Raw genomic sequence first — 22169 nt, 5'->3', positions numbered from 1 at the left:
TTCGAGAGTACAACTTCCCGGCGAAAATGTGGAAACATTTGTCAGGCAGCTATACGAGCTAGCTGAAAACTGTGATTTTGGCACACAAAAAGAAGAGCAGATGCGGGATCGCATAGTAATAGGGATTCGGGATAAGCAAGTGTCACAAAAACTACAGATGAAAAGTGATCTAACACTGCGCACTGCTATTGAAATGGCCAGACATTGTGAATTAATTAAATTCCAGAACACAGAGGGAGTTAAGAGCACGGAACATGTGGATAATGTGAAAGCGGTGAGAAAGAAAGAATATAAGAGAACTGGCAGCCCAGCAAAAATGTACAAAAACGTGAGAAAAGGAATATGCACAAGATGTGGGCGTAATCACGATGGCAGTGAACTGTGTCCTGCTAAAGGAAAAAAATGTATGAAATGTACTAAAGTTGGACACTTTGCAGCCGTGTGTCACTCAAAAGCAGCAGTACAAGAGATAACTGAAACGGATGAGGACGATTGTATGTTTTTGGGATCTGTTGAGCAGAAAAAAAACAGAGGTGCATTGTTAGCAGAGGACGAGCCACCATGGCGCACCACTTTAACTTTGGCACATACGCCAGTCTCATTTAAAATTGACTCCGGGGCCGATACCTCAGTAATTTCCGAAGCTACTTATGAAACACTGCAAAACAAGCCTAAACTGATGGCAGTGAAAAACACTCTGCAAAGTCCAGGCGGCGTAGTGGCCACAAGGGGGCAGTTTTTAGCAAAAATTAAAGCCCATGTCAATGGACAGCTACGTGATTGCAGCTTTAGGGTAGTAGTAGTCAAAACTACTGGGGAAAACCTTCTAAGTCGAACAGTGGCAAGCAAACTAGGCTTGATCAAGCGCATTGACGAAACCTGTGTGCTTGGTGGTGTGGGTTTAAAAGGGAATCCAGTGAAAATCATCTTAAAAGATGGTGCACAACCGTACAGTGTGGCTGCACCACGACGGGTCCCTATTCCCTTACTCCCGAAGGTAGAAAAGGAGCTACAAAGAATGGAGTCAATGGGCATAATAGAAAGAGTAACGGATCCAACAGAATGGTGTGCCCCCATGGTTCCAGTTATAAAGAAAAATGGAAACATAAGAATCTGCGTGGACTTGAAACGTCTCAATGAAAATGTGAAACGTGAGAAGTTCATCCTGCCCACATTGGATGATATACTCCCTAAGCTAGCCAAGAGCACCGTGTTCTCCAGTTTAGATGCAGAAAGCGGGTTTTGGCAGATACCCCTGGAGGAACATAGCGCACGCCTGACCACCTTTATTACACCGCTGGGAAGATATTGTTTTAAGCGGCTTCCTTTCGGGATCACTTCGGCACCTGAAATCTTTCAACGAAAAATGTCAGAGCTGCTGTATGGACATGACGGGACAGTCGTATATATGGACGATATCTTAGTTTTCGGAGAAACGCAAGAAAAACATGATCAAAACCTTGAGAGGGTTGTGGAGACCATACGAGCTTCTGGACTGAGACTCAATAAGGAGAAATGCCGGTTCAGCCAGCCAGAACTGAACTTTCTAGGCCAAGTGGTGACCAGGCAAGGCATCGCTCCAAACCCAGAGAGGGTCAAGGCAATCACAGCTATGGATGCGCCCCAAAACATTAGTGAGTTGAGACGAGTGTTGGGGATGATAAATTACATCGGGCGATATCTACCGAATCTCTCCACTGTGCTACAGCCCCTCAATGAACTGCTTAAGTCCGAACGTGGCTGGTGCTGGGGACAATCGCAAATGCAGGCATTCACGGAAGTGAAGCAGTTAATCTCGTCAGCTCCTGTCTTAGAGTTTTTCGACCCTGCAAAGCCGACTGTCGTTAGCGCAGACGCTAGCAATTATGGGCTTGGAGGAGTGCTTATGCAGAACCATGATGGACAGTTAAAGCCTGTGGCATTCTGCTCACGCACATTGACCGACGCTGAAAAGAGATACGCGCAGATAGAGAAAGAGTGCCTCGCAGGAGTGTGGGCCTCTGAGCGTTTCTACCAGTATCTACCAGTTTCTAACCGAGGCCATTTCTGTCATTCAAAAGGCTCAAGAAACCATGGCCTCATCTAACTTGAGGCTGCATAAGATCGCCTCTAATGACATCACAGTAATGAAAGCATTCTCCAAGGAGGATCTTGCAAAGGGTCTGAAAGATCTCGACCTAGGAGCAGACAGTCCACCAATGCAAAGGAGTCTTGGAATAAGCTGGGACATTGCAACAGATGAGTTCACCTTCCAAGTGTCTACCGCTGAGAAGCCATACACTCGTAGAGGGGTACTTTCCATCATTAACAGTTTGTATGACCCTCTAGGTTTCGCAGCTCCGGTCAGCATTAAAGGCAGGACGACCCACTTCCAGAACGAATGCGAGAAGAATGGAGTACATGGAAGGAATCCCTGAAGCATCTTGAACAAGTGCGAATACCAAGTATGTATACATCCATATACTTCTGTGGTGCAGCCAAAAGGGAGCTCTGTATATTCTGTGATGCGTCCACCAAAGCTATTGCTGCCATAGCTTATGCAAAGGTCACAGATACAGAAGGCAAGAGCGAACTTGGATTTGTGTTTGGCAAAGCTAAACTTGCCCCACAACAAGAGATAACTATCCCGAGGCTGGAACTATGTGCCGCTGTTCTTGCCATCGAGATTGCAGACTTGATTTCAGAGGAGATCGATGTTCCATTCCATTGTACAAGGTTCTTCACAGACAGCAAGGTAGTACTTGGATACATACAAAATGAATCCAGAAGATTCTATGTCTACTAGGGGTGTAACGATATTCGAACCGAACCGAAAAAACGCGATACACCACCCACGATACGAATCGCGATACTCTCATGGCGTACCGAACACGCCCGCCCCGCCCCCTGCTGTCCCGGCTTATTGGACCTCATGTCTTACTGTATGTGTACACAACGAATACAGCGTTGCCTAACCACCATTAACCACATTTAATCGCAATAAGCTCAGTGTTTTGTTACATTCGATAATAAGCAAGGTGTAATCTTTCAAATTCTGTCTATTTGATCACGAAATTCAAACATTAAATGTCGTTTTGGCGCTCTTTGATGTGGTGTGACAGATCACCGTACTAGCTCCTCATTTAAAGCGGCAGCGCGGAGCGCGAGTAAACGCGATTCTCTTCCTCAGTTACAGAATAAACATGAATGGACACCTGAAGGTATGTTGAAAAATACAGTATACTTACTGAAAGGCATCATAACTCGTGTAATCGCTCAGTCAGTGTTTCAACAGCGGAAATATGTCAATAAAACGCTTAGTTTTTCACATAGCTTTATTTACCTCAGGCAAGTCATTCAGTGTCCACAGCTTGTTGGTTTGCTAAGGAAATGAACTCTTTCACTAAATAAATGCACTATATTAGCCTATATATTATATTTTACTTAACCTGTTAATGACATCTTGATTATTTAATGTATGTTTAAAATATTTGTCATGAAAATGACAGCAACTGTGTAAATGATTATACAGTATTTCAATAATAAATTAGAGTAAAAATGTTAATGTAAAAACTGCCTTATGTGCAGTTTACATGTTTTCATACAATTTGTTACTTGAGTGTTGATTATTATTATATCTAAAAATAAATAGCAACTGAATTTAGGCTAAAAGTCTAGGCTCTGTTGTTAAGCTTTAATGTTATAGTAATGTAAAGTATGAGATCCTATATAGTTTACAGCATTAGCAGATAATTTTTTTTTCCTTGAGAAACATTTACTTGTAATTGAATTAATTTAAAGACAAGGACACAATTTGTTAATTAAAGCACTGTTTAACAAAAAAAAGCAATTTTAGCTTTCTAAACCCCCCACTCCACCTAAATGAACCGAACCGAACCGAGACGTCAAAACCGTGGGACGTACCGAACCGTCAGTTTTGTGTATCGTTACACCCCTAATGTCTACGTGTGTAACCGAGTTCAAAGGATTAGAAAATCATCCAGCCCAGAACAATGGAACTACGTGCAGACAGATTTAAACCCAGCCGATGTAGCTTCCAGGTCCATTCCAGCAAACACTCTGATGTCCAGCATGTGGCTCAAAGGACCAGATTTCCTGCTACGAGCGCACACAAAAGAGACCAAGTGCTGTTTTGAGTTACTCATCCAGACTCTGACCCTGAGATTCGCCCTACGGTGACAGCCTTTGCAACTTGTCTCACAGACTCTTTCCTAGATCCAAGTCGCTTTGAGTCCTTCTCAACTTGGACATCACTGCTTAGAGCAATAGCAAGACTCGTTCATATCATCATATCATAGGGGTGGTGTGGCGCAATGGATAAGACAAATGCCTTTGGTGTGAGAGACCCGGGTTCGAATCCACTGTGAGACACCAATGTGTCCCTGAGCAAGACACTTAACCCCTAGTTGCTCCAGAGGCGTGCGACCTCTGACATATATATAGCAATTGTAAGTCGCTTTGGATAAAAGCGTCAGCTAAATGAATAAAAATGTAAATGTAAAAAAAATATCACCAGATCCTACAAGGGAAATGCTTATGGAAGCAAGTGTCAAGGTTGGTACATTTGCAAAAGTATCACCCCAGAGGACTATGGGAAAGCAAAAAGCGTTATTCTGAGCTGTCTTCAACACAAGACTTATCCTGAAGTCTGCATGCATCGAAGCCCAGAAAGAGATACCAAAGTAAAATCCACTCAGAAACCTGTCACCCTTCAAAGATGACGCTGACTGCCTTAGAGTTGGAGGTCGTACATGCAAAATGATGAAGCACATCCTTTCATCATCCCAGGAAAGCACCACGTGAGTACACTACTGGAACAGCATTATCACCAACAAGTACAGCATCAGGGACGCCATTTCACAGAGGGCGCTGTAAGAACAGCCGGATTATGGATTGTTGGCGGAAAACATTGCATCAGCTCCATCATTCACCACTGTGTCAAATGTCGCAAACTGAGATGGAACACAGAAACCCAAAAGATGTCCGACCTACCAATTGATCGCGTAACTGTCTGCCCACCATTTACTTACGTTGGCGTCGATGTCTTCGGACCCTGGACTATCAGTTCTCGTCGAACTCGTGGAGGTCTTGCCAATACCGTCATTTTTACCTGCTTGGGTACCAGGGCCATTCATATCGAGGTAATCGAGTCAATGGAGTCATCCAGTTTCATCAACGCCTTACGACGGTTCATCTCCATTCGTGGACCAGTAAAGCAACTCAGGTCTGATTGCGGAACCAACTTCCTGGGTGCATAACCTCAAACCAGTGTGATAACCCAGAGATACGAGATTTCTTGGACAAGAATGAATGCACATGGGTCTTTAACCAACCTCATGCCCCTTACATGGGAGGAAGTTGGGAGTGCATGATTGGGATTGTGAAGCGTATTCTCGACTCAATGTTAACTACCAACTCAGTTCAGCTGCTGAACCATGAAGTTCTCATTACCCTTCTCTCAGAAGTAACTGCCATCGTAAACTCTCGACCTCTCATTCCTGTCTCATCTGATCCCGACTGTCCCTTCATTCTTACACCTGCTACACTCCTCACCCAGAAGACTGGATCTCCACCTATCCCTCCTGGAAGCTTTGGCAAGTCAGACTTGTACGGACGCCAGTGGAGACAGGTGCAGCATCTTTCTAATTTCTTTTGGCACCACTGGAGAACTCAATACTTGCCAACATTGCAAGATCGAAGAAAATGGCAGACGAACAGGCCAAATCTAGAAGTAGGAGATCTTGTACTTCTAAAAGACAACCAAGCCAAAAGATGCCAATGGCCCATGGGAGTTGTGATCAATACCTTCCCCAGTCGAGATGGAAAAGTCAGGAAAGTAGAGATAAAAGTTGCTTCTGGGGGTACGTGCAAAACTTTCTTGAGACCAGTTACAGAGACTGTACTTCTGCTGCGCAACTCCAATGAATGTAGCCAACGGTCCTAAGAATTAAGGGTGACATCCTATGGACGTCAGGTGGGGAGTGTGCTGGAGTAGTTTTCTCTCCCTCCAGCAGGAGGCGTTGTAGTTGTTACAAGTGTTATGTTTAACCTTTACTAGCATGAGAGTTAGAAAAACAGCACATGTTGAAATATGGCTGACAGCAGAATCCACTTCTGACGTGATCTATATTCATCCTTCTTTGTTGTCTTACAGAAAGCATTGCTTGTGAGTATTTTGTTTAATATGAGTCTTGAAGACAATATTCGTGAACATTTATGTTAAATAAAATTATATTTGATAGTTTTTAGTTTTGAAGAATGTTAGCCAGACTTTGCATAAATACATGTGAACATACATTAGAATACAGTCTACATGCTGTTTATTCATTTCTTTTTGTAGTTTCACTCTGTCGATAATTGAAGGATATAAGGTTATATTTATAAAAGGACATCACACCTGTCAATTGTCGAGGAGTTTATCTATCTGCATAGCTGTGTCTGAGTCTAACAGTGAGGGCAGAATACTCAGTCTTCAGTGTCACATGATCCCTCAGAAATCATTCTAATATGCGGATTTAGTTCATTGTTTAATAGTTGTGCTGTTTAATGAAGTGTTGAAACACGATGCAGAGCTTTATTTAGTATACCTTGATGAACATAAAGTCTCATTCTTTTCTCTCTCTTCACAGTGCAAACATCATTCGAGCCAGCTGAGAAACGCCCAAGAAAACAAGGTAAATTAACCTTAAACATCCTTACAGTGGAATCAGAAATTATTTTAACATGTTTGATGTATATTGATCTCAGTACAGAACAGAACTGCTTTCATTACTATGAATTTAAATACCATGTGTTTGCTCCAGTTGATTTTAATGATAATCATTCTAATGTGAAAACCTTTGTGTTTAAATTTCTAGTGTTGTTTTGTTCACACCTTTACATGTTTATTTATATTTTTCATAACAGATGATTTCTGGCTGCAGGAATTCTTGGAAACTCACAAAATGCAGATGAAGGAGAAAGTAGAGCACATCTTTGAGTGTAAAAAGGAAAATGAAGCAGATCTCAGGGATGTTTTCACAGAACTCTTCATTACGGAGGGGGATCTTAAAGAAGTCAATCAAGAACATGAGATTCTGCAGATTGATAAAGCCTTTAAACCCCATAAATCACAGAGCAGGCCAATAAAATGCAATGATGTATTTAGTCTGAACAAAAATATGAAAAAGATTGTGTTGACCAAAGGCATCGCTGGCATTGGAAAAACGGTCTCAGTGCACAAGTTCATTCTGGACTGGGCAGAAGGAAAAGCCAATCAGGATATAGATTGTGTTTTCCTGCTTCCATTCCGAAAGATAAACTGCATTAAAGCCAGAGAGATCAGTCTACAGGAGTTTCTACAGAAATTGAATTCTGAACTGAAGGACCTGGAAAAAGCAAAGATATGTAAGATATTTAGTTGTAAGCTTGCGTTTATCTTTGATGGACTGGATGAGAGTCAACTGACTTTGGATTTTGACTGTGAAATTGAAAGCTTTGAGGAGCGATCATCTATAGATGAACTTTTTTCAAGTCTGGTAAATGGGACTCTGCTTCCATCCGCTCACGTCTGGGTGACATCACGACCAGCAGCAGCCAATCAAATCCCTCCTGAGTGTGTGGGGTTGTTCACTGAGGTGCGAGGATTCACTGACCAGCAGAAGGACGAGTATTTCAGAAAGAGAATCAAAGATGAGACTCAGGCCTCCATAATAATCTCACACATTAAGAAATCTTGTAGTCTCTACATCATGTGTTACATTCCGGTGTTTTGTTGGATCACAGCCACTGTTCTTCAGGACATCTCAGTTGGGAACAATGTAGAGAACATCAACACGACACTCACTGAAATGTACATCCACTTCCTGCTGATACAGATGAACATGAAGAGCCAGAAGTGTAAAGGAAAAACAGAAAGAGAACGTACCAAGCTCTTAGATTCCAATAAAGAAATGATTTTGAAGTTAGCTAAGCTAGCGTTTGAACAACTGAAGAAGGAAAAAATAGTGTTCTATGAAGAAGATCTGAAAACATGTGGTATTGATGTGAGTGAAGACTTTGAGTCCACAGGAATGCTCACTGAGATCTTTCAGCAAGAAGCTGGACACCATGAGGTGAAGGTCTTCTGCTTCGTGCATCTGAGTGTTCAAGAGTTCCTCGCTGCAGTGCATGTGTTCCTCTGCTACCTGAACAAGAATATGGACGAACTGGACTTTTTTAGTGAAAAAATAAAAAACCCGTTACTGTCTTTGTTTAAAAGATACAAACCCCCCAAAAATGTTGCTCTCCATGATTTACTAAAGAAGGCTGTTAAGAAAGCGATGCAAAGTCAGAAAGGACATTTGGACCTATTTTTACGGTTTCTGCTGGGCATTTCACTGGAATCCAATCAAAACATACTCAGAGGCCTGTTCACACACACTGAAGACAGCAAAGACAGCGTCACAGAAATAACCAAACACATTAAAGAACAATTACAAAACGAGGACATCTCACCTGAAGCTTCAGTCAACCTGTTCTACTGCTTACTGGAGCTCAACGACAATTCATTATATACAGAAATACAAAGATACTTTAGATCATCTCCAGAAAGAACACTCTCGTCTTCCATGTGCTCATTGATTGCTTACATTTTGCTGATGTCAGAGGAAGTGCTGGATGAGTTCACCCTGAGTATGTACAATACTGGACCGGGAGGCCAAATGAATCTTCTGCCAGCTGTAAGATGCTGCAGAAAAGCAGAGTAAGAAACTTGTTGACAGCTGTTTAACAAAGTTTTTAACTCTTTAAATAAATGATAGCATAAGATGCAGTGTGAAATATATTTTTGTTGTTGTTGATTTTGGAGAGTAAAATCTGTATTTTCTATTCACTATAAATGCCATGGACAAATATCCTGTTTTTACAGACTCTCCTACTGTGGGCTTGATGACACACACTGTGAAACTGTGGCTTTGGCCCTGCAGACACCAAACTCACCCCTGATAGAGCTGGACATGAGTCGCAATAACCTGCGTGATTCAGGGGTGAAGCTGCTCTCTTGTGGACTGAAGAGTTGTCAGCTGAAGACACTGAGGTTTGAGATTCATTCAATCCTTATACAACACCCACCTCAGTATTTCAATCACTAAAAACACTGGGACGTTCTAAAATGTTTAACATGAAAATGCTTAACGTGCCTTAATGCACATAGATAGCAATTTTATTACATGAAATTCAGTATACACCATATTGATGATGCATAATATATACCAGCCTTTCTCAAACTTTTTTCAGTCAGGGCACCTTTCAAAAGTGCATAAAATCTCAAGGCACCCCAGTGTAAAATATAATTTAAAAACACTGCATAACCCAAATGTAAATGCAGATTTTATATATATATTTATCTAAAATGCATTTACAATTAATCCGTTCATATGTTTAACCCTTTCACACGTAAGTTTAAAATATTCTGGCTGACCCCCCAGCGTGAGTTTTTCAAGGTGACCGTTATTTAGAACGTGTCACTTTAAGGTTTCCATGGTGACGCGTCATTGCTTGTCACGTGACACACCGCAGCAACAACAGAGCTGAATGAATGATGATCTGCTTTTATGTAATTTTTCCTTTTTTATTCAAAATATTCACAAATTTGTTAGATATTGCATGAAATATCTGATATTCCGATTGTCAAATATATGCAAGTGGAAGTGTTTTGTTTTTTGAACACCATTATAACGATCGCGTTAGTTGAGCTGTATGCGCGATGGGCGCCGCCATGTTAGTTTGTGCTGCAGATGCAGTTCAGAGAATCGGATCTGTTGGATTTACAACAAGTGAATTCATCCACTTCTCCCGAAATACATCAAAGTAAGTGGCAGGTGAACTGGGAGAAGAATAGAGTAAACTTTAAAGTTACTTACACAATGTGTATCTGATATTAATAAAACTAATTATAATGGAAAGGATTATTATTGCCTCTTCCTTTGACATCAGTGTGTATTTTACAAACTCTAAATGTATTGTTTTTTTAGTACCTATGTCTGAAACCTAAAACAAACATTATGTGGATGAAAACACTGAAAAGTTGTGATATATGACAGCTGAGCGAGCCTCTGGCTCAGCTCCAGCCAACGCGAAAGCACATTTGAATTTAGCAGTTGATCACGTCATGCACTGACCGTTCTAATCACATTAAATGTGATCGTATGTGCGAAAGGGTTAAAAGAAGAAGAATGTATTTATGTAAATTCAAATATATTTATATATGAAATGTCAGATTTTTTTTTTTTTTATAGCCTACGTAATTTTTTGGCGGCACCCCTAACACAGTCAGGGGGCACCCCAGTGTGCCGCGGCACCCACTTTGAGAAAGGCTGATATATACAGGCAAACAGATGAATTTGAATTTGAACCCAGAATTTGAATTCAGTGCGCTAAATGCATGTTAATTGTTTTTCTTTATAATGGTTTCCTATGGGAAAACAATTTACATGACTCTTTGCACATTGTGTTCATATTCTGGGTTCATCTGCCTGTACATGTATATTTTATTAAAAATACTAAATTTGGTCCTCCAATATCACTGTAAGCAAGATGATTGTTACAAGTGAGGATCCCACACTGCTCCTTTGCACCACCAGAGGGAGCCATCACCCAAATATTGACTTTCTCATGTGGACTTAATTTCCCATAGGCCCTCATTCCTGGGAATGATTGCACTCTCACCTGTGCACTCAAACACACCTGATTCAACTCATCAGCTCTTTATCACATGGGTTCATGAGCTGATGAGTTGAATCAGGTGTGTTTGATTAGGGAGACAAAGAAAACGTGCAGTGTTGGGGGTACTCCAGGACAGGTTTGGGAACCACTGAACTAGATCAACACTGGTACACTGGATTGACCAATCAGAAGATAAGACCAGAATTATACATTTATGTGTTTATTATAAAAAGTAGGGCTGTGAAAAGATTAACCGAGATTAATCACATCCAAAATAAAAGTTTGTGTTTACATAAAAAATGTGTGTGTACTGTGTATAATTATTTTGTATATATAAATACACACACTTGCATGTATATATTTAAGAAAAATGTGTTATTTATATATACAAATATTTATATAAATTAAATGTAAATATATACAGTATATACATGCAAATATTTCTTAAATACATGCATGTGTGTGTATTTATATATACAAAATAATTATACACAGTACACACACATTTATTATGTAAACACAAATTTTATTTTGGATGCGATTAATCGCGATTAATCTTTTCACAGCCCTAATAAAAAGGTTTTTTTTTTTGGTCCTTGATTATGATTGGCCCAGTCATGTTTAAAGGAACTGTATGTAAGATTGTGGCCAAAACTGGTACTGCAATCACTTTCAAATTACTGTAGGGCAGTGTATCCCCTCCCCCTCCCCCTGACTCGAGGTTGCCAGATAGGCTGCAGGATCCAGCAGGAACGTAGGCTGACACGTTTGTAGCTGCAGCTGTGGTAACTAGAGCAGAGCTGGCAACCCGGATGCTGAAACACAGCTGACTTCGTGATTGGTAGGTAGGTGGAGGGTGGGGCATCAGGCCAAAACACAACATGACAACATCAACATCAGTTGAGGGCTGCAACTATCACTTTTAAATGACAATATCCTGGCCGGACTACTGTTGTCAGTGATATAAGTATTTGAAATTAACATGATTTCTTAATGTCTAGTGACATATCAGGGCCTTTTTATGATTAATTGAAATACATTTCTTACATACAGCTCCTTTAAAGCTGTTGTAAATTATTCTAAAAACAGTGGTTCTCATCTCCGGTTCTGGAGGCCCATTGCTGTGCACATTTTGTGTCTCTTTCTCATCTGACACACTTCGTTCAGTTCACGGAGTCTCTCCTAACGAGCTGGGCCCAGTTGTTCAAAAGTTATCAGACCGGATTTCGGCTATCAAATTGGACCAAATCTTAAAATTGTCAAGTCAAGTCATTTTCATTTATATAGCGCTTTTAACAATGTAGATTGTCTCAAAGCAGCTTTACAGAGATAAATGTATAATTTAACGTAAGATTGTTTTGGCTTTATAGCGGTTCTTTAATAAAGTTATTTTCCAGCTAAAGTTAGTTTTGATTGATTCGCTTCCGTCGCAACGATCATTTGTTTTTAAATTAGGGCCGCCAAGACGACACCATTCTCTCTACACAGACTTTAAACGCGAACCTGTGAGAAACGCTGATGGCGTTCAGATGCGCATTAAGAACGGGTTCTATAGTTATGTGCGTTTGAATATATGTGTGCAGGTTTGGAATTCCCTACAAACCAAACCTAAACAAATTACTGGTGTTTCCTTATAGTTTTGATTCAGAATTTTATTTTATTTTATCAATTCGGGGTAGATACGCAAATTGAGTTTTCCCGACGACGCGTTATCTGTAGAGTGGGAAAGGGATCCTCCATAGGGAGAGACTAGTTGGCACTTCAGCACTGCGTTGACACCGGGTCCAGGCGAAGGTCCTTCATCAGATCTGGAAACGGCCTGGATCCGGCAGGCTGCGGGAAAACCTTGGGATAAACAAAGACACTAAAATTAGCGTAGATGCCATTCTTCTCATGATGTAACAAGTACATCAGGATTTATGGGAAGTGTTCCCGGTTCCAGCTGACCTAATCTATGCAGCCTAGTATTGAATTATAGAAGTCTATAATGTATTATGTGAACGCTATGTCAAAGAGATGTGTCTTTAATCTAGATTTGAACTGACAGAGTGTGTCTGCTTCCCGGACAATGGTAGGAAGGCTGTTCCAAAGTTTTGGTGCTAAATAGGAAAAGGATCTACCGCCAGCAGTTGATTTTGATATTCTAGGTATTATCAACTGGCCGGAATTTTGAGATCGCAATAGACGTGAAGGAGTATAATGCGTTAAGAGCTCGCTCAAGTACTGCGGAGCTAAACCATTTAGTGCTTTGTAAGTAATCAGCAATATTTTAAAATTGATGCGATGTTTAATAGGGAGCCAGTGCAGTTTTGACAGAACCGGGCTAATATGCTCATACTTCCTGGTTCTGGTAAGAACTCGAGCTGCTGCGTTTTGAACTAGCTGTAGTTTGTTTATTAAGCATGCAGGGCAACCACCCAGTAGAGCATTACAATAATCTAGCCTTGAGGTCATGAACGCATGGACTAATTGTTCCGCATTTGTCAATGAGAGCATATGACGTAATTTAGATATATTTTTAAGATGGAAAAATGCGGTTTTACAGATATTAGACACGTGACTTTCAAATGAAAGATTAGTATCAAAGAGCACACCCAGGTTCCTAACCGACGACGAAGACTTAACAGAGCAGCCATCAAGTGTTAGACAGTATTCTAGGTTATTACGAGAGGAAGTTTTTTGTCCAATAATTAGAATCTCTGTTTTTTCAGAATTTAGAAGTAGGAAATTACGAGTCATCCAATTTTTTATATCAGCTATGCATTCTGTTAATTTAGTGAATTGGTAAGTTTCGTTAGGTTTTGAAGAAATATAGAGCTGAGTATCGTCGGCATAACAGTGGAAGCTAATTCCATGTTTCCTAATAATATCTCCTAATGGTAGCATGTACAGAGTGAACAGCAGCGGTCCTAGTACTGAGCCCTGTGGTACGCCATACTGAACTTGTGATTGATAAGACATCTCTTCATTTACTGCTACAAACTGATAACGGTCAGATAAGTATGATTTAAACCATGCTAGTGCAATTCCACTAATGCCAACATAGTTTTCTAGTCTATTTAAAAGAATGTTGTGGTCAATGGTGTCAAACGCAGCACTAAGATCGAGTAACACTAATAGAGAGACACAACCACGATCGGATGATAAGAGCAAATCATTTGTTACTCTAACGAGAGCAGTCTCAGTACTATGGTATGGTCTAAATCCAGACTGAAAATCCTCGCAGATATCATTTCTTTCTAGAAAGGAACATAGTTGTGAAGATACTGCCTTTTCTAGTATCTTTGACAGAAAAGGTAGATTCGAGATCGGCCTGTAATTGACTAATTCTGAAGGATCAAGTTGCATTTTTTTAACAAGCGGTTTTTTGGTACGTATCCTAGAGACAAAGAGGAATTAATGATATTAAGAAGAGGATCTATGACCTCTGGAAGCATCTCTTTCAGTAGCTTAGTCGGTATAGGGTCTAACATACATGTTGTAGATTTAGATGATTTAACGAGTTTAGTAAATTCTTCCTCTCCTATAGCAAATTGTTTTTAATTGTTGGCAGCTGTTTGTTTAATTGTTGGCAATTGTTCAAAAGAAAAAATCTTCGGTTCGTGTTGTTCAAAACATTTAATAAGACTAGGATATCTTGGATCCAGATATTTGATAAAAAAATAAAATAAATCAGGATTATCCTGATCCCAGCAGAAGGGTGGATTTCAGGAATAAAAATATAATTGAAACTTTTGTGTTTTTTGTATGGAATTTTCATATTTTCTCCCCCATCACCATGTCCATTTAGTGCCTCCGTAGGGGTTGATTATTTAAATCCAAATCCAAAATGGAAGGGGATATTGTTTGTTTATGTTGTTTTTTCTCTCTTCAAATAAAACACTGTGTGAAAGTGACCCATAAATTATCTTCCACCTGTTGTTCTTTAGCCAGTAGCCTACATTTTGAATTCAACCCCATTCGGAGCCCTGCTAATCCAGATTTGGTAATCTGGAAAGTGTGTATCTGGATCAGGTTGATCCAGTCCTATTTTTCTTTGGAAAAACCTGCCCAAAATTAAGATGACTGGATAGCAAAACATGGGATTTCCAAATTTATAAATTCTGATCCAGATTAAACTTTTCGTTCAACTGGGGCCAGATAATCTGATATTTTCAAAAGCAATAAGCCCAGTGAAGCCATAGTTAACAGTGATTTAAGAAAAGCAAAACTGTAAACCATAACTTTGTAGGGCTTATTGCTTTAGTATATTCTTTTAGATGTGTTGCATGATTTTTCATGATGCGTGTGTATCAAGATTTAGTCCCTCACCGGAAAACAAAAGGTTTAAATTCAAAGGATAAGACTACAGTTTCATGTTTCCACATTTATGTTTAACTATGTTTAAACTGTTTTATAATATTGTGTTTTAATGTTAACATATATACGTTTTCATCTTCACTACTTTATCTGGCTGTAGAGATAACTTTGCTGACAATCAAAATTCACATTTATTTTCAAAATAACAAAACAAGTATCTTTAAAAAAATGATACATCCCAATTTTGTCAATAAATAAAAAATGAATTTGTAATAATCCAGTTTTTTATTATTCTGTTCAGGTTGGAACGCTGTAAACTCACTGGTCAGTGCTGTGAAATTGTTGCATCAGTTCTACAATCATCAAACTCCCGTCTGATAGAGCTGGACATTAGTGACAATGCGCTGCATGATTCAGGAGTGAAGCTGCTATCTGATGGACTGAAGAGCCCAAACTGTCAGTTGGAGATACTGAGGTTTGAGATTCATTCATTCAGTATATTGAAGTATTATAAATGATAACGATATACACTCATCTAAAGGATTATTAGGAACACCTGTTTAATTTCTCATTAATGCAATTATCTAATCAACCAATCACATGGCAGTTGCTTCAATGCATTTAGGGGTGTGGTCCTGGTCAAGACAATCTCCTGAACTCCAAACTGAATGTCAGAATGGGAAAGAAAGGTGATTTAAGCAATTTTGAGCGTGGCATGGTTGTTGGTGCCAGACGGGCCGGTCTGAGTATTTCACAATCTGCTCAGTTACTGGGATTTTCACGCACAACCATTTCTAGGGTTTACAAAGAATGGTGTGAAAAGGGAAAAACATCCAGTATGCGGCAGTCCTGTGGGAAAAATGCCTTGTTGATGCTAGAGGTCAGAGGAGAATGGGCCGACTGATTCAAGCTGATAGAAGAGCAACTTTGACTGAAATAACCACTCGTTACAACCGAGGTATGCAGCAAAGCATTTGTGAAGCCACAACACGCACAACCTTGAGGCGGATGGGCTATAACAGCAGAAGACCCCACCGGGTACCACTCATCTCCACTACAAATAGGAAAAAGAGGCTACAATTTGCACGAGCTCACCAAAATTGGACAGTTGAAGACTGGAAAAATGTTGCCTGGTCTGATGAGTCTCAATTTCTGTTGAGACATTCAGATGGTAGAGTCAGAATTTGGCGTAAACAGAATGAGAACATGGATCCATCATGCCTTGTTACCACTGTGCAGGCTGGTGGTGGTGGTGTAATGGTGTGGGGGATGTTTTCTTGGCACACTTTAGGCCCCTTAGTGCCAATTGGGCATCGTTTAAATGCCACGGCCTACCTGAGCATTGCTTCTGACCACGTCCATCCCTTTATGACCACCATGTACCCATCCTCTGATGGCTACTTCCAGCAGGATAATGCACCATGTCACAAAGCTTGAATCATTTCAAATTGGTTTCTTGAACATGACAATGAGTTCATTGTACTAAAATGGCCCCCACAGTCACCAGATCTCAACCCAATAGAGCATCTTTGGGATGTGGTGGAACGGGAGCTTCGTGCCCTGGATGTGCATCCCACAAATCTCCATCAACTGCAAGATGCTATCCTATCAATATGGGCCAACATTTCTAAAGAATGCTTTCAGCACCTTGTTGAATCAATGCCACGTAGAATTAAGGCAGTTCTGAAGGCGAAAGGGGGTCAAACACAGTATTAGTATGGTGTTCCTAATAATCCTTTAGGTGAGTGTATTTAATGTTAAGTAAATTCTTTAATGCATTAATTTTGTATATGTATGTAAAAGAGTCAATCTCTTTAAATGAAAAGAAGGATATTGTTGTGTAGAATGTGTGAGTGTCAACAGCACTTCATTTACTCAGAACATAAAACTCAAACTTACTCGAACACGGCTATTTCTTTTAGGAGATACAAATCTATTTGCTTATGATCCTCTGTATCTGGTAGATGGCTGTATAGATCAACTGGTGATTAGAACCATATTCTCCTTTCAGCAGAACTTATAGTTTATGAAATGGAAAATATTGAACTCTTATCAGTTTATATTAAATGGATGGGTAATTATTCAAAATATTTAACAAGCTTTTGTTGTGAGTTCTAATGTCTCATATATCTTCTTTATTTCTGTCTATGTTTGTAGAATGTGTCTTTGTAAGGTGACAGATGAAGGCTGTGGTTATCTTGCTTCAGCTCTGCGTTCAAACCCCTCACACCTGAGAGAGCTGGAGCTGAAATACAATCGCCTGGGAGAATCAGGAGTCAAGATGCTCTCTGATCAACTGAACGATCCGAACTGTACACTGAACAAACTTGAGTATGTTGAGCAGAAAGATTCATCTCATCCTGTGATTGACAAGATTCATATTTGTTTTTCAGTCTTACCATCTACAAGTGTAGCCTGACTACGTCAGACTTCCTTCTTCCGCTCAATTTCATTTCGCTTCTGTAGTCAGTCTGAGATAGCAGCCTATCTTTCAGTTTTCCAGCGGCCTTCGGACGGCCGGGCCAATCAACGAACAGAGGGCGGGCTGAGAGTCGTGACGTAGATGCTGATTGTACCGTGGATGTGTAGATTTACTTCACATAATCTGCAAAAGTCGTTCACAGCCATGTTCACTCCGGTATTTCGCTCGATGGTTCTGTTTTCGCATCATGCATGTGTTTACAGTGGAAGTTAGATGCGGCTGAGCATGCGCATAACACACGCCATAACCAAACGTCATGTGATTGGCTTACGGGTAACCAATGATTTTAAACTTCAGACAAGCGCCCCCTAGTAAGAGAGAAAACACTTCTCTATTATGCCATTCCAGACTCTGTCTACGAAGCAAAGCGAAGTAGCAGAGTTTGGTATTACCAGGCTACTACAAGTGTACAGTGGAGTAAAACGTCGAAAGGGTCTGAAGTAGAGATGCATGAAGGAAAAGATTACTTATTTTCTTTATTACGATATCAATCTCAATAAGTAGGCCTTCTTAAAAAGATAGTTCACTCAAACATTTAAAATATGTCGTAATTTACTAACCCTCACATCATCCAAACCTCTATGACCTGAATTTTTTCTGTGGAACACTTAAGAAGATTTTTTCCCATACAATGGAAGTCAGTGGTCACCAAAACTTTAAAATATCATATTTTTTGCTTGGCAGAAGAAATCCATACAGGTTTGGAATGACATGAGAATGAGTAAATTATGACAGAATTTTCATTTTTGTGTATCAGAATTATATATTTTTTTTCATGGTTTTATATTTTGTAAGGCATTTTTTGTCTTTTTGCCTTTGTGAAGCACTTTATGCTAAGAAGCTTTGAAAGTGCTATATAAATAAAGTTATTATTAAAGTTACTATTAAACTGTCCCTTTAAGAAAGGGTAGGCTTTATTTTTCTCAAAAGTAATGGATTTCTTATTTGGTCATGTTGTGCTTACAGGTTTGTCATATTTCCTCTTTGAGTGGCCACATGTGATCTACTGTACAGGTTTTACATGGCATTATTGATTGAGTTCCTTCATAGTGTTTAAAACCAATTGACAAGCTAACACACGTTTTGGGTCTCACACACGCGGTTCTTTCATTCGTCTTCACTATTTCTTATAAATAAGCATTAGACAGGCATCTTTGATCATTGTGATCCTCGCTGTTTTTTCACTCTTGCTCATGTGATATTGCTTAAGGCGAGACACGGCAGGCAAAAACAGTTTTTTTTTTTTACTGGTCAATTTTGAGATATTTGTCTTCAATAACATGTCTTCTTTTAGACTTGTGGTGGGAAAAAAAGTCCGAAATACACATTTAGGTCTTTATTTTATTACACTTTGTCTGTTTGCGTCTGTAGATTTCTCATAAATTCAACAAAAGTTGGCGTTCTTAATCGCTGCCGGCAGCCTGTCATCAGAAGCACCGTTAGGAAGCTCTCTCTCTCCTGTACAATCCTGTCGGATCCAAATATGGTCATTTCCTTTTTATCAGCAACCAATCGTGAAAGTAAAAGGGCTGAATGCGCAATCTCATTGGCTGATGATAAATCTTTAAAGCCCGTTTTCTCAAAATGACTTTTCTCTCATACTCCAAGTCCGAAATCTCCACATCAGTAGCACCTATTTACACCAAACTTTCCAGTCTTGTACCTAGTTATATTATGAAGACATTTACAGAGGGATTTGTAAATATATTATTCCTTTATTTATATAATTATATTTTATTAATTATATTTATTTATATATGATTTATATAACATTTTATTCCAAAAAAAAAGGCAATAATATATTATTTTAAGGCTATTGACAGTATTTTCTGATTTACAGGATAACAAAAGTAGATATCCAAAAAATATATATTTTTTAACCTGCCTTTATCCAATACTCAGATTTCGTTTTTTAAAAAGTATGCAAATTAGCGCATATTTAATTAGATATTGTCTAATTTGCATATTTAAACATTAAATTACAGAAAACTTGTAATACATTTTTTTCTCATCTTAATGTAGGTAATCAACTGGTAAAGTTTTATGGTGATATCTGCTAGCTAAAAAATTTACCCTATTCACCTGTAGTGTCTCGCCTTAATTAACTTTATCTATAAACCACAGAAATCTGGTATGTCTTTATGTATTAATAATGTAACATTTATAATTTGTTTATTATAATTAATATCCTTGTTAAGTAAATGTTTGTTTTTTATAGTGTAAATCTTGGAATATGACACAGGTATGTTAGCACACACACGTATCTGTGGTTAATGTTGATTTTTTTTCTCTCTTCTGGTCTTCAGATACTAGTAATCTCACACTGGATCTAAACACAGCAGACACTTGTCTCATTCTGTCTGAGGAGAACAGAAATATGATACACGTGTTTGAGGATCAACCATATCCTGATTATCCAGAGAGATCCGATGAGTGTCATCAGGTTTTGTGTAGAGAAATTCTGACTGAACGCTGTTACTGAATTGCTGATGGGAGTCAGTAAATGAATATCAATTACATAATGTTGTGTAATATGCATAATAATGCAATTACCCTGCCTCATTGTTTGACGTATTTAGCTAATATATTTTGTTGAATGGTTTATTATTTTGTTTATTTATATATAGGCCTTATATATAGGCAATTATGTAACTGTTCCATATGAATTGTATTTATAATACAATGAAAATAACATTTATATGATGTCTTACACTATTGACACTGTAGTACTGTGAGTGTTAGGCTGGAGAGCGTTGCAGAGTTATGTGTGTGTGTGTTTGTGTGCATAAGTGGCTGTGTAGAGTTGAATTCAAGGTCAAAGAGTGTGTTTGTCATAATTTAGAACCTGTTCATAAGTTCATTTAATGAATTACAAAATGAGTTTGAAACCAACTGGTTAGAAAATAAGTTAAAGTGTATATAAGGCACTGCATGGTCTGGCCCCTCAGTATCTGTCTTCGCTTTTAACTTTATACACACCCAAGCATCATTTACGCTCTTCACAAACTGGTCTATTGGCAGTCCCACAGACTCGGTTGCGTACTGTAGAGGACAGGGCTTTCTCATCCTACGCTCCTAGGCTTTGGAATGCCCTCCCTCCAAATATCAGAGATGCACAGACTCTAAGTAATTTTAAATCTCATTTAAAAAAAAATGTTTAGGTTAGCTTTTACTTACATTTTTTTATTGTATTTTATTTTATCTTTATTTATTTTTCTCTTGTGTGTGTTGTATTTTAATTTGTTTGTTCCATTATGTAAATACGGAAGCCCTGAAACTGATTTTTTTTATTTTTTTTACGAAATAAAGAATAAAGTCGAAATATTGCGAGATTAAAGCCGAAATATTTCGAGATTAAAGTCAAAACATTTCGAGATTAATGTCGAAACATTTTGAGAATAAAGTCGAAATATTTACTTTTTACTTTTATCTGGGCTTTCAACAAAAAGAAAATTCGACAGGTGCCAATTTACCAACATGCATTACCATGGCGTTGCCTATAGATGAGCACACAGACTCCGCCGGAGTAGGTTCACAATCTGGTCGAAACTTTATGTGGCAGTGTTTTTGACGTGTTTTCGTGCTCGTCTATAATAGGCAACACCAGAGCCATAGAGAGAAAGAGTTGCGACACTCTTTGATGTCGCCGCTATGGCTGTCACGTGGTTCATGTAAGCCCCAATAGTTCCAAAACATACGCTGGCTGTCATGTTCTTCTATGGGACAGACAGCAGCGATTGCATTATTGAACGGTAAATATAAAATAAAACACACACCCAAGTACTTTTTCAGCTGTTATTGCATTATTGCATTTTGTTAATGTCAGTTTTGCATTTGGAGATAAGTTTTAGACTATATTTTTGGAGGGAAAAGCTTAGTGTTCATGTTCGCATGGGTAGTAGCACTGGCTTTAGCGGCTCTAACTTAACTTTTCCATTATCATTCATCTGATGATGGACGTCTCATGATATTTATTTTAGCACAACTGGGCTGTATTAGGCTATTGATTCCCGTGATTTTGCTTATAAATTCCGTTTCAGCCATTAGCCTACCTTTGATCACGCAAAGAGGTCTGTGGTGGCGGTCCGTTCAGAATTCGCTTAGAAGCTATAGCTCACTTCTTCTGATTAAAGTGGCCACCCCCAGGACCACAACGTGAAACATGATCATGTTAAGACTAAGAATATAATTTTAAGATTAAGCCATACACATATTATCAAAACTATAACAGATTAAAAACGAATTTACGCTTTTATGTTTGGGTCTATAGGTAAGTGCAGAGTGAAGATTTTCCTCTATGGCTCTGGGTTAGTGTACAGAGTAGGCTAAGAGTAAGGGTAGCTGTAACTCAATCCAAGTAACTTAAGCAATTCACTAACAAAACACTTGTAACTTCTGTTACAGCTATTGAGAGTTGAGACATCAATTAAGCATGGCTGATACAAATGAAGGTTTTCAAATAAAATACGTTTTATTAAACAATGACAGACAACAAAAAATGTTTGTTTGTGTGAGTGTGTGTGAACAAGAAAAACAAAAACCAGGGGCAGGTGATCCATGAAACAGACAGGACTGGTGATGGCCATAACAATCCTAGATGTCCAGCATTGTTCACACAAGCTGCTTCACTCAAGACAACAAAACATAATGAAAAGTTAGTATATCCCAAAAAATTTAATTAAGATTAAAATGAATTAAGTCGCTA

At 39.0% G+C, this 22169-nt stretch overlaps 1 protein-coding gene across 1 annotated transcript in view; it reads left to right on the top strand.

Moving 5' to 3' along the window:
• LOC311300675 (NACHT, LRR and PYD domains-containing protein 3-like) overlaps positions 1–19902 on the top strand; it is a 31719-nt gene extending 11817 nt beyond the window's left edge. Inside the window, exons 3-8 of the mRNA XM_084425114.1 lie at positions 6630–6674; positions 6907–8722; positions 8888–9055; positions 15284–15457; positions 17140–17313; positions 19771–19902. Coding sequence (XP_084281240.1) covers positions 6630–6674; positions 6907–8722; positions 8888–9055; positions 15284–15457; positions 17140–17313; positions 19771–19777 — 2384 coding nt within the window. The 3' untranslated portion in view covers positions 19778–19902. The remainder of the gene's footprint in view (positions 1–6629; positions 6675–6906; positions 8723–8887; positions 9056–15283; positions 15458–17139; positions 17314–19770) is intronic.
• Positions 19903–22169: the final 2267 nt, after the last annotated feature.

The sequence above is a fragment of the Rutilus rutilus genome, assembly GCF_951802725.1.
Source record: "Rutilus rutilus genome assembly, chromosome: 12".
Classification (NCBI taxonomy): Eukaryota; Metazoa; Chordata; class Actinopteri; order Cypriniformes; family Leuciscidae; genus Rutilus; species Rutilus rutilus.
The sequence above is the reverse complement of the archived record's forward strand: the minus strand, read 5'-3'. Positions and strand labels throughout refer to the sequence as shown.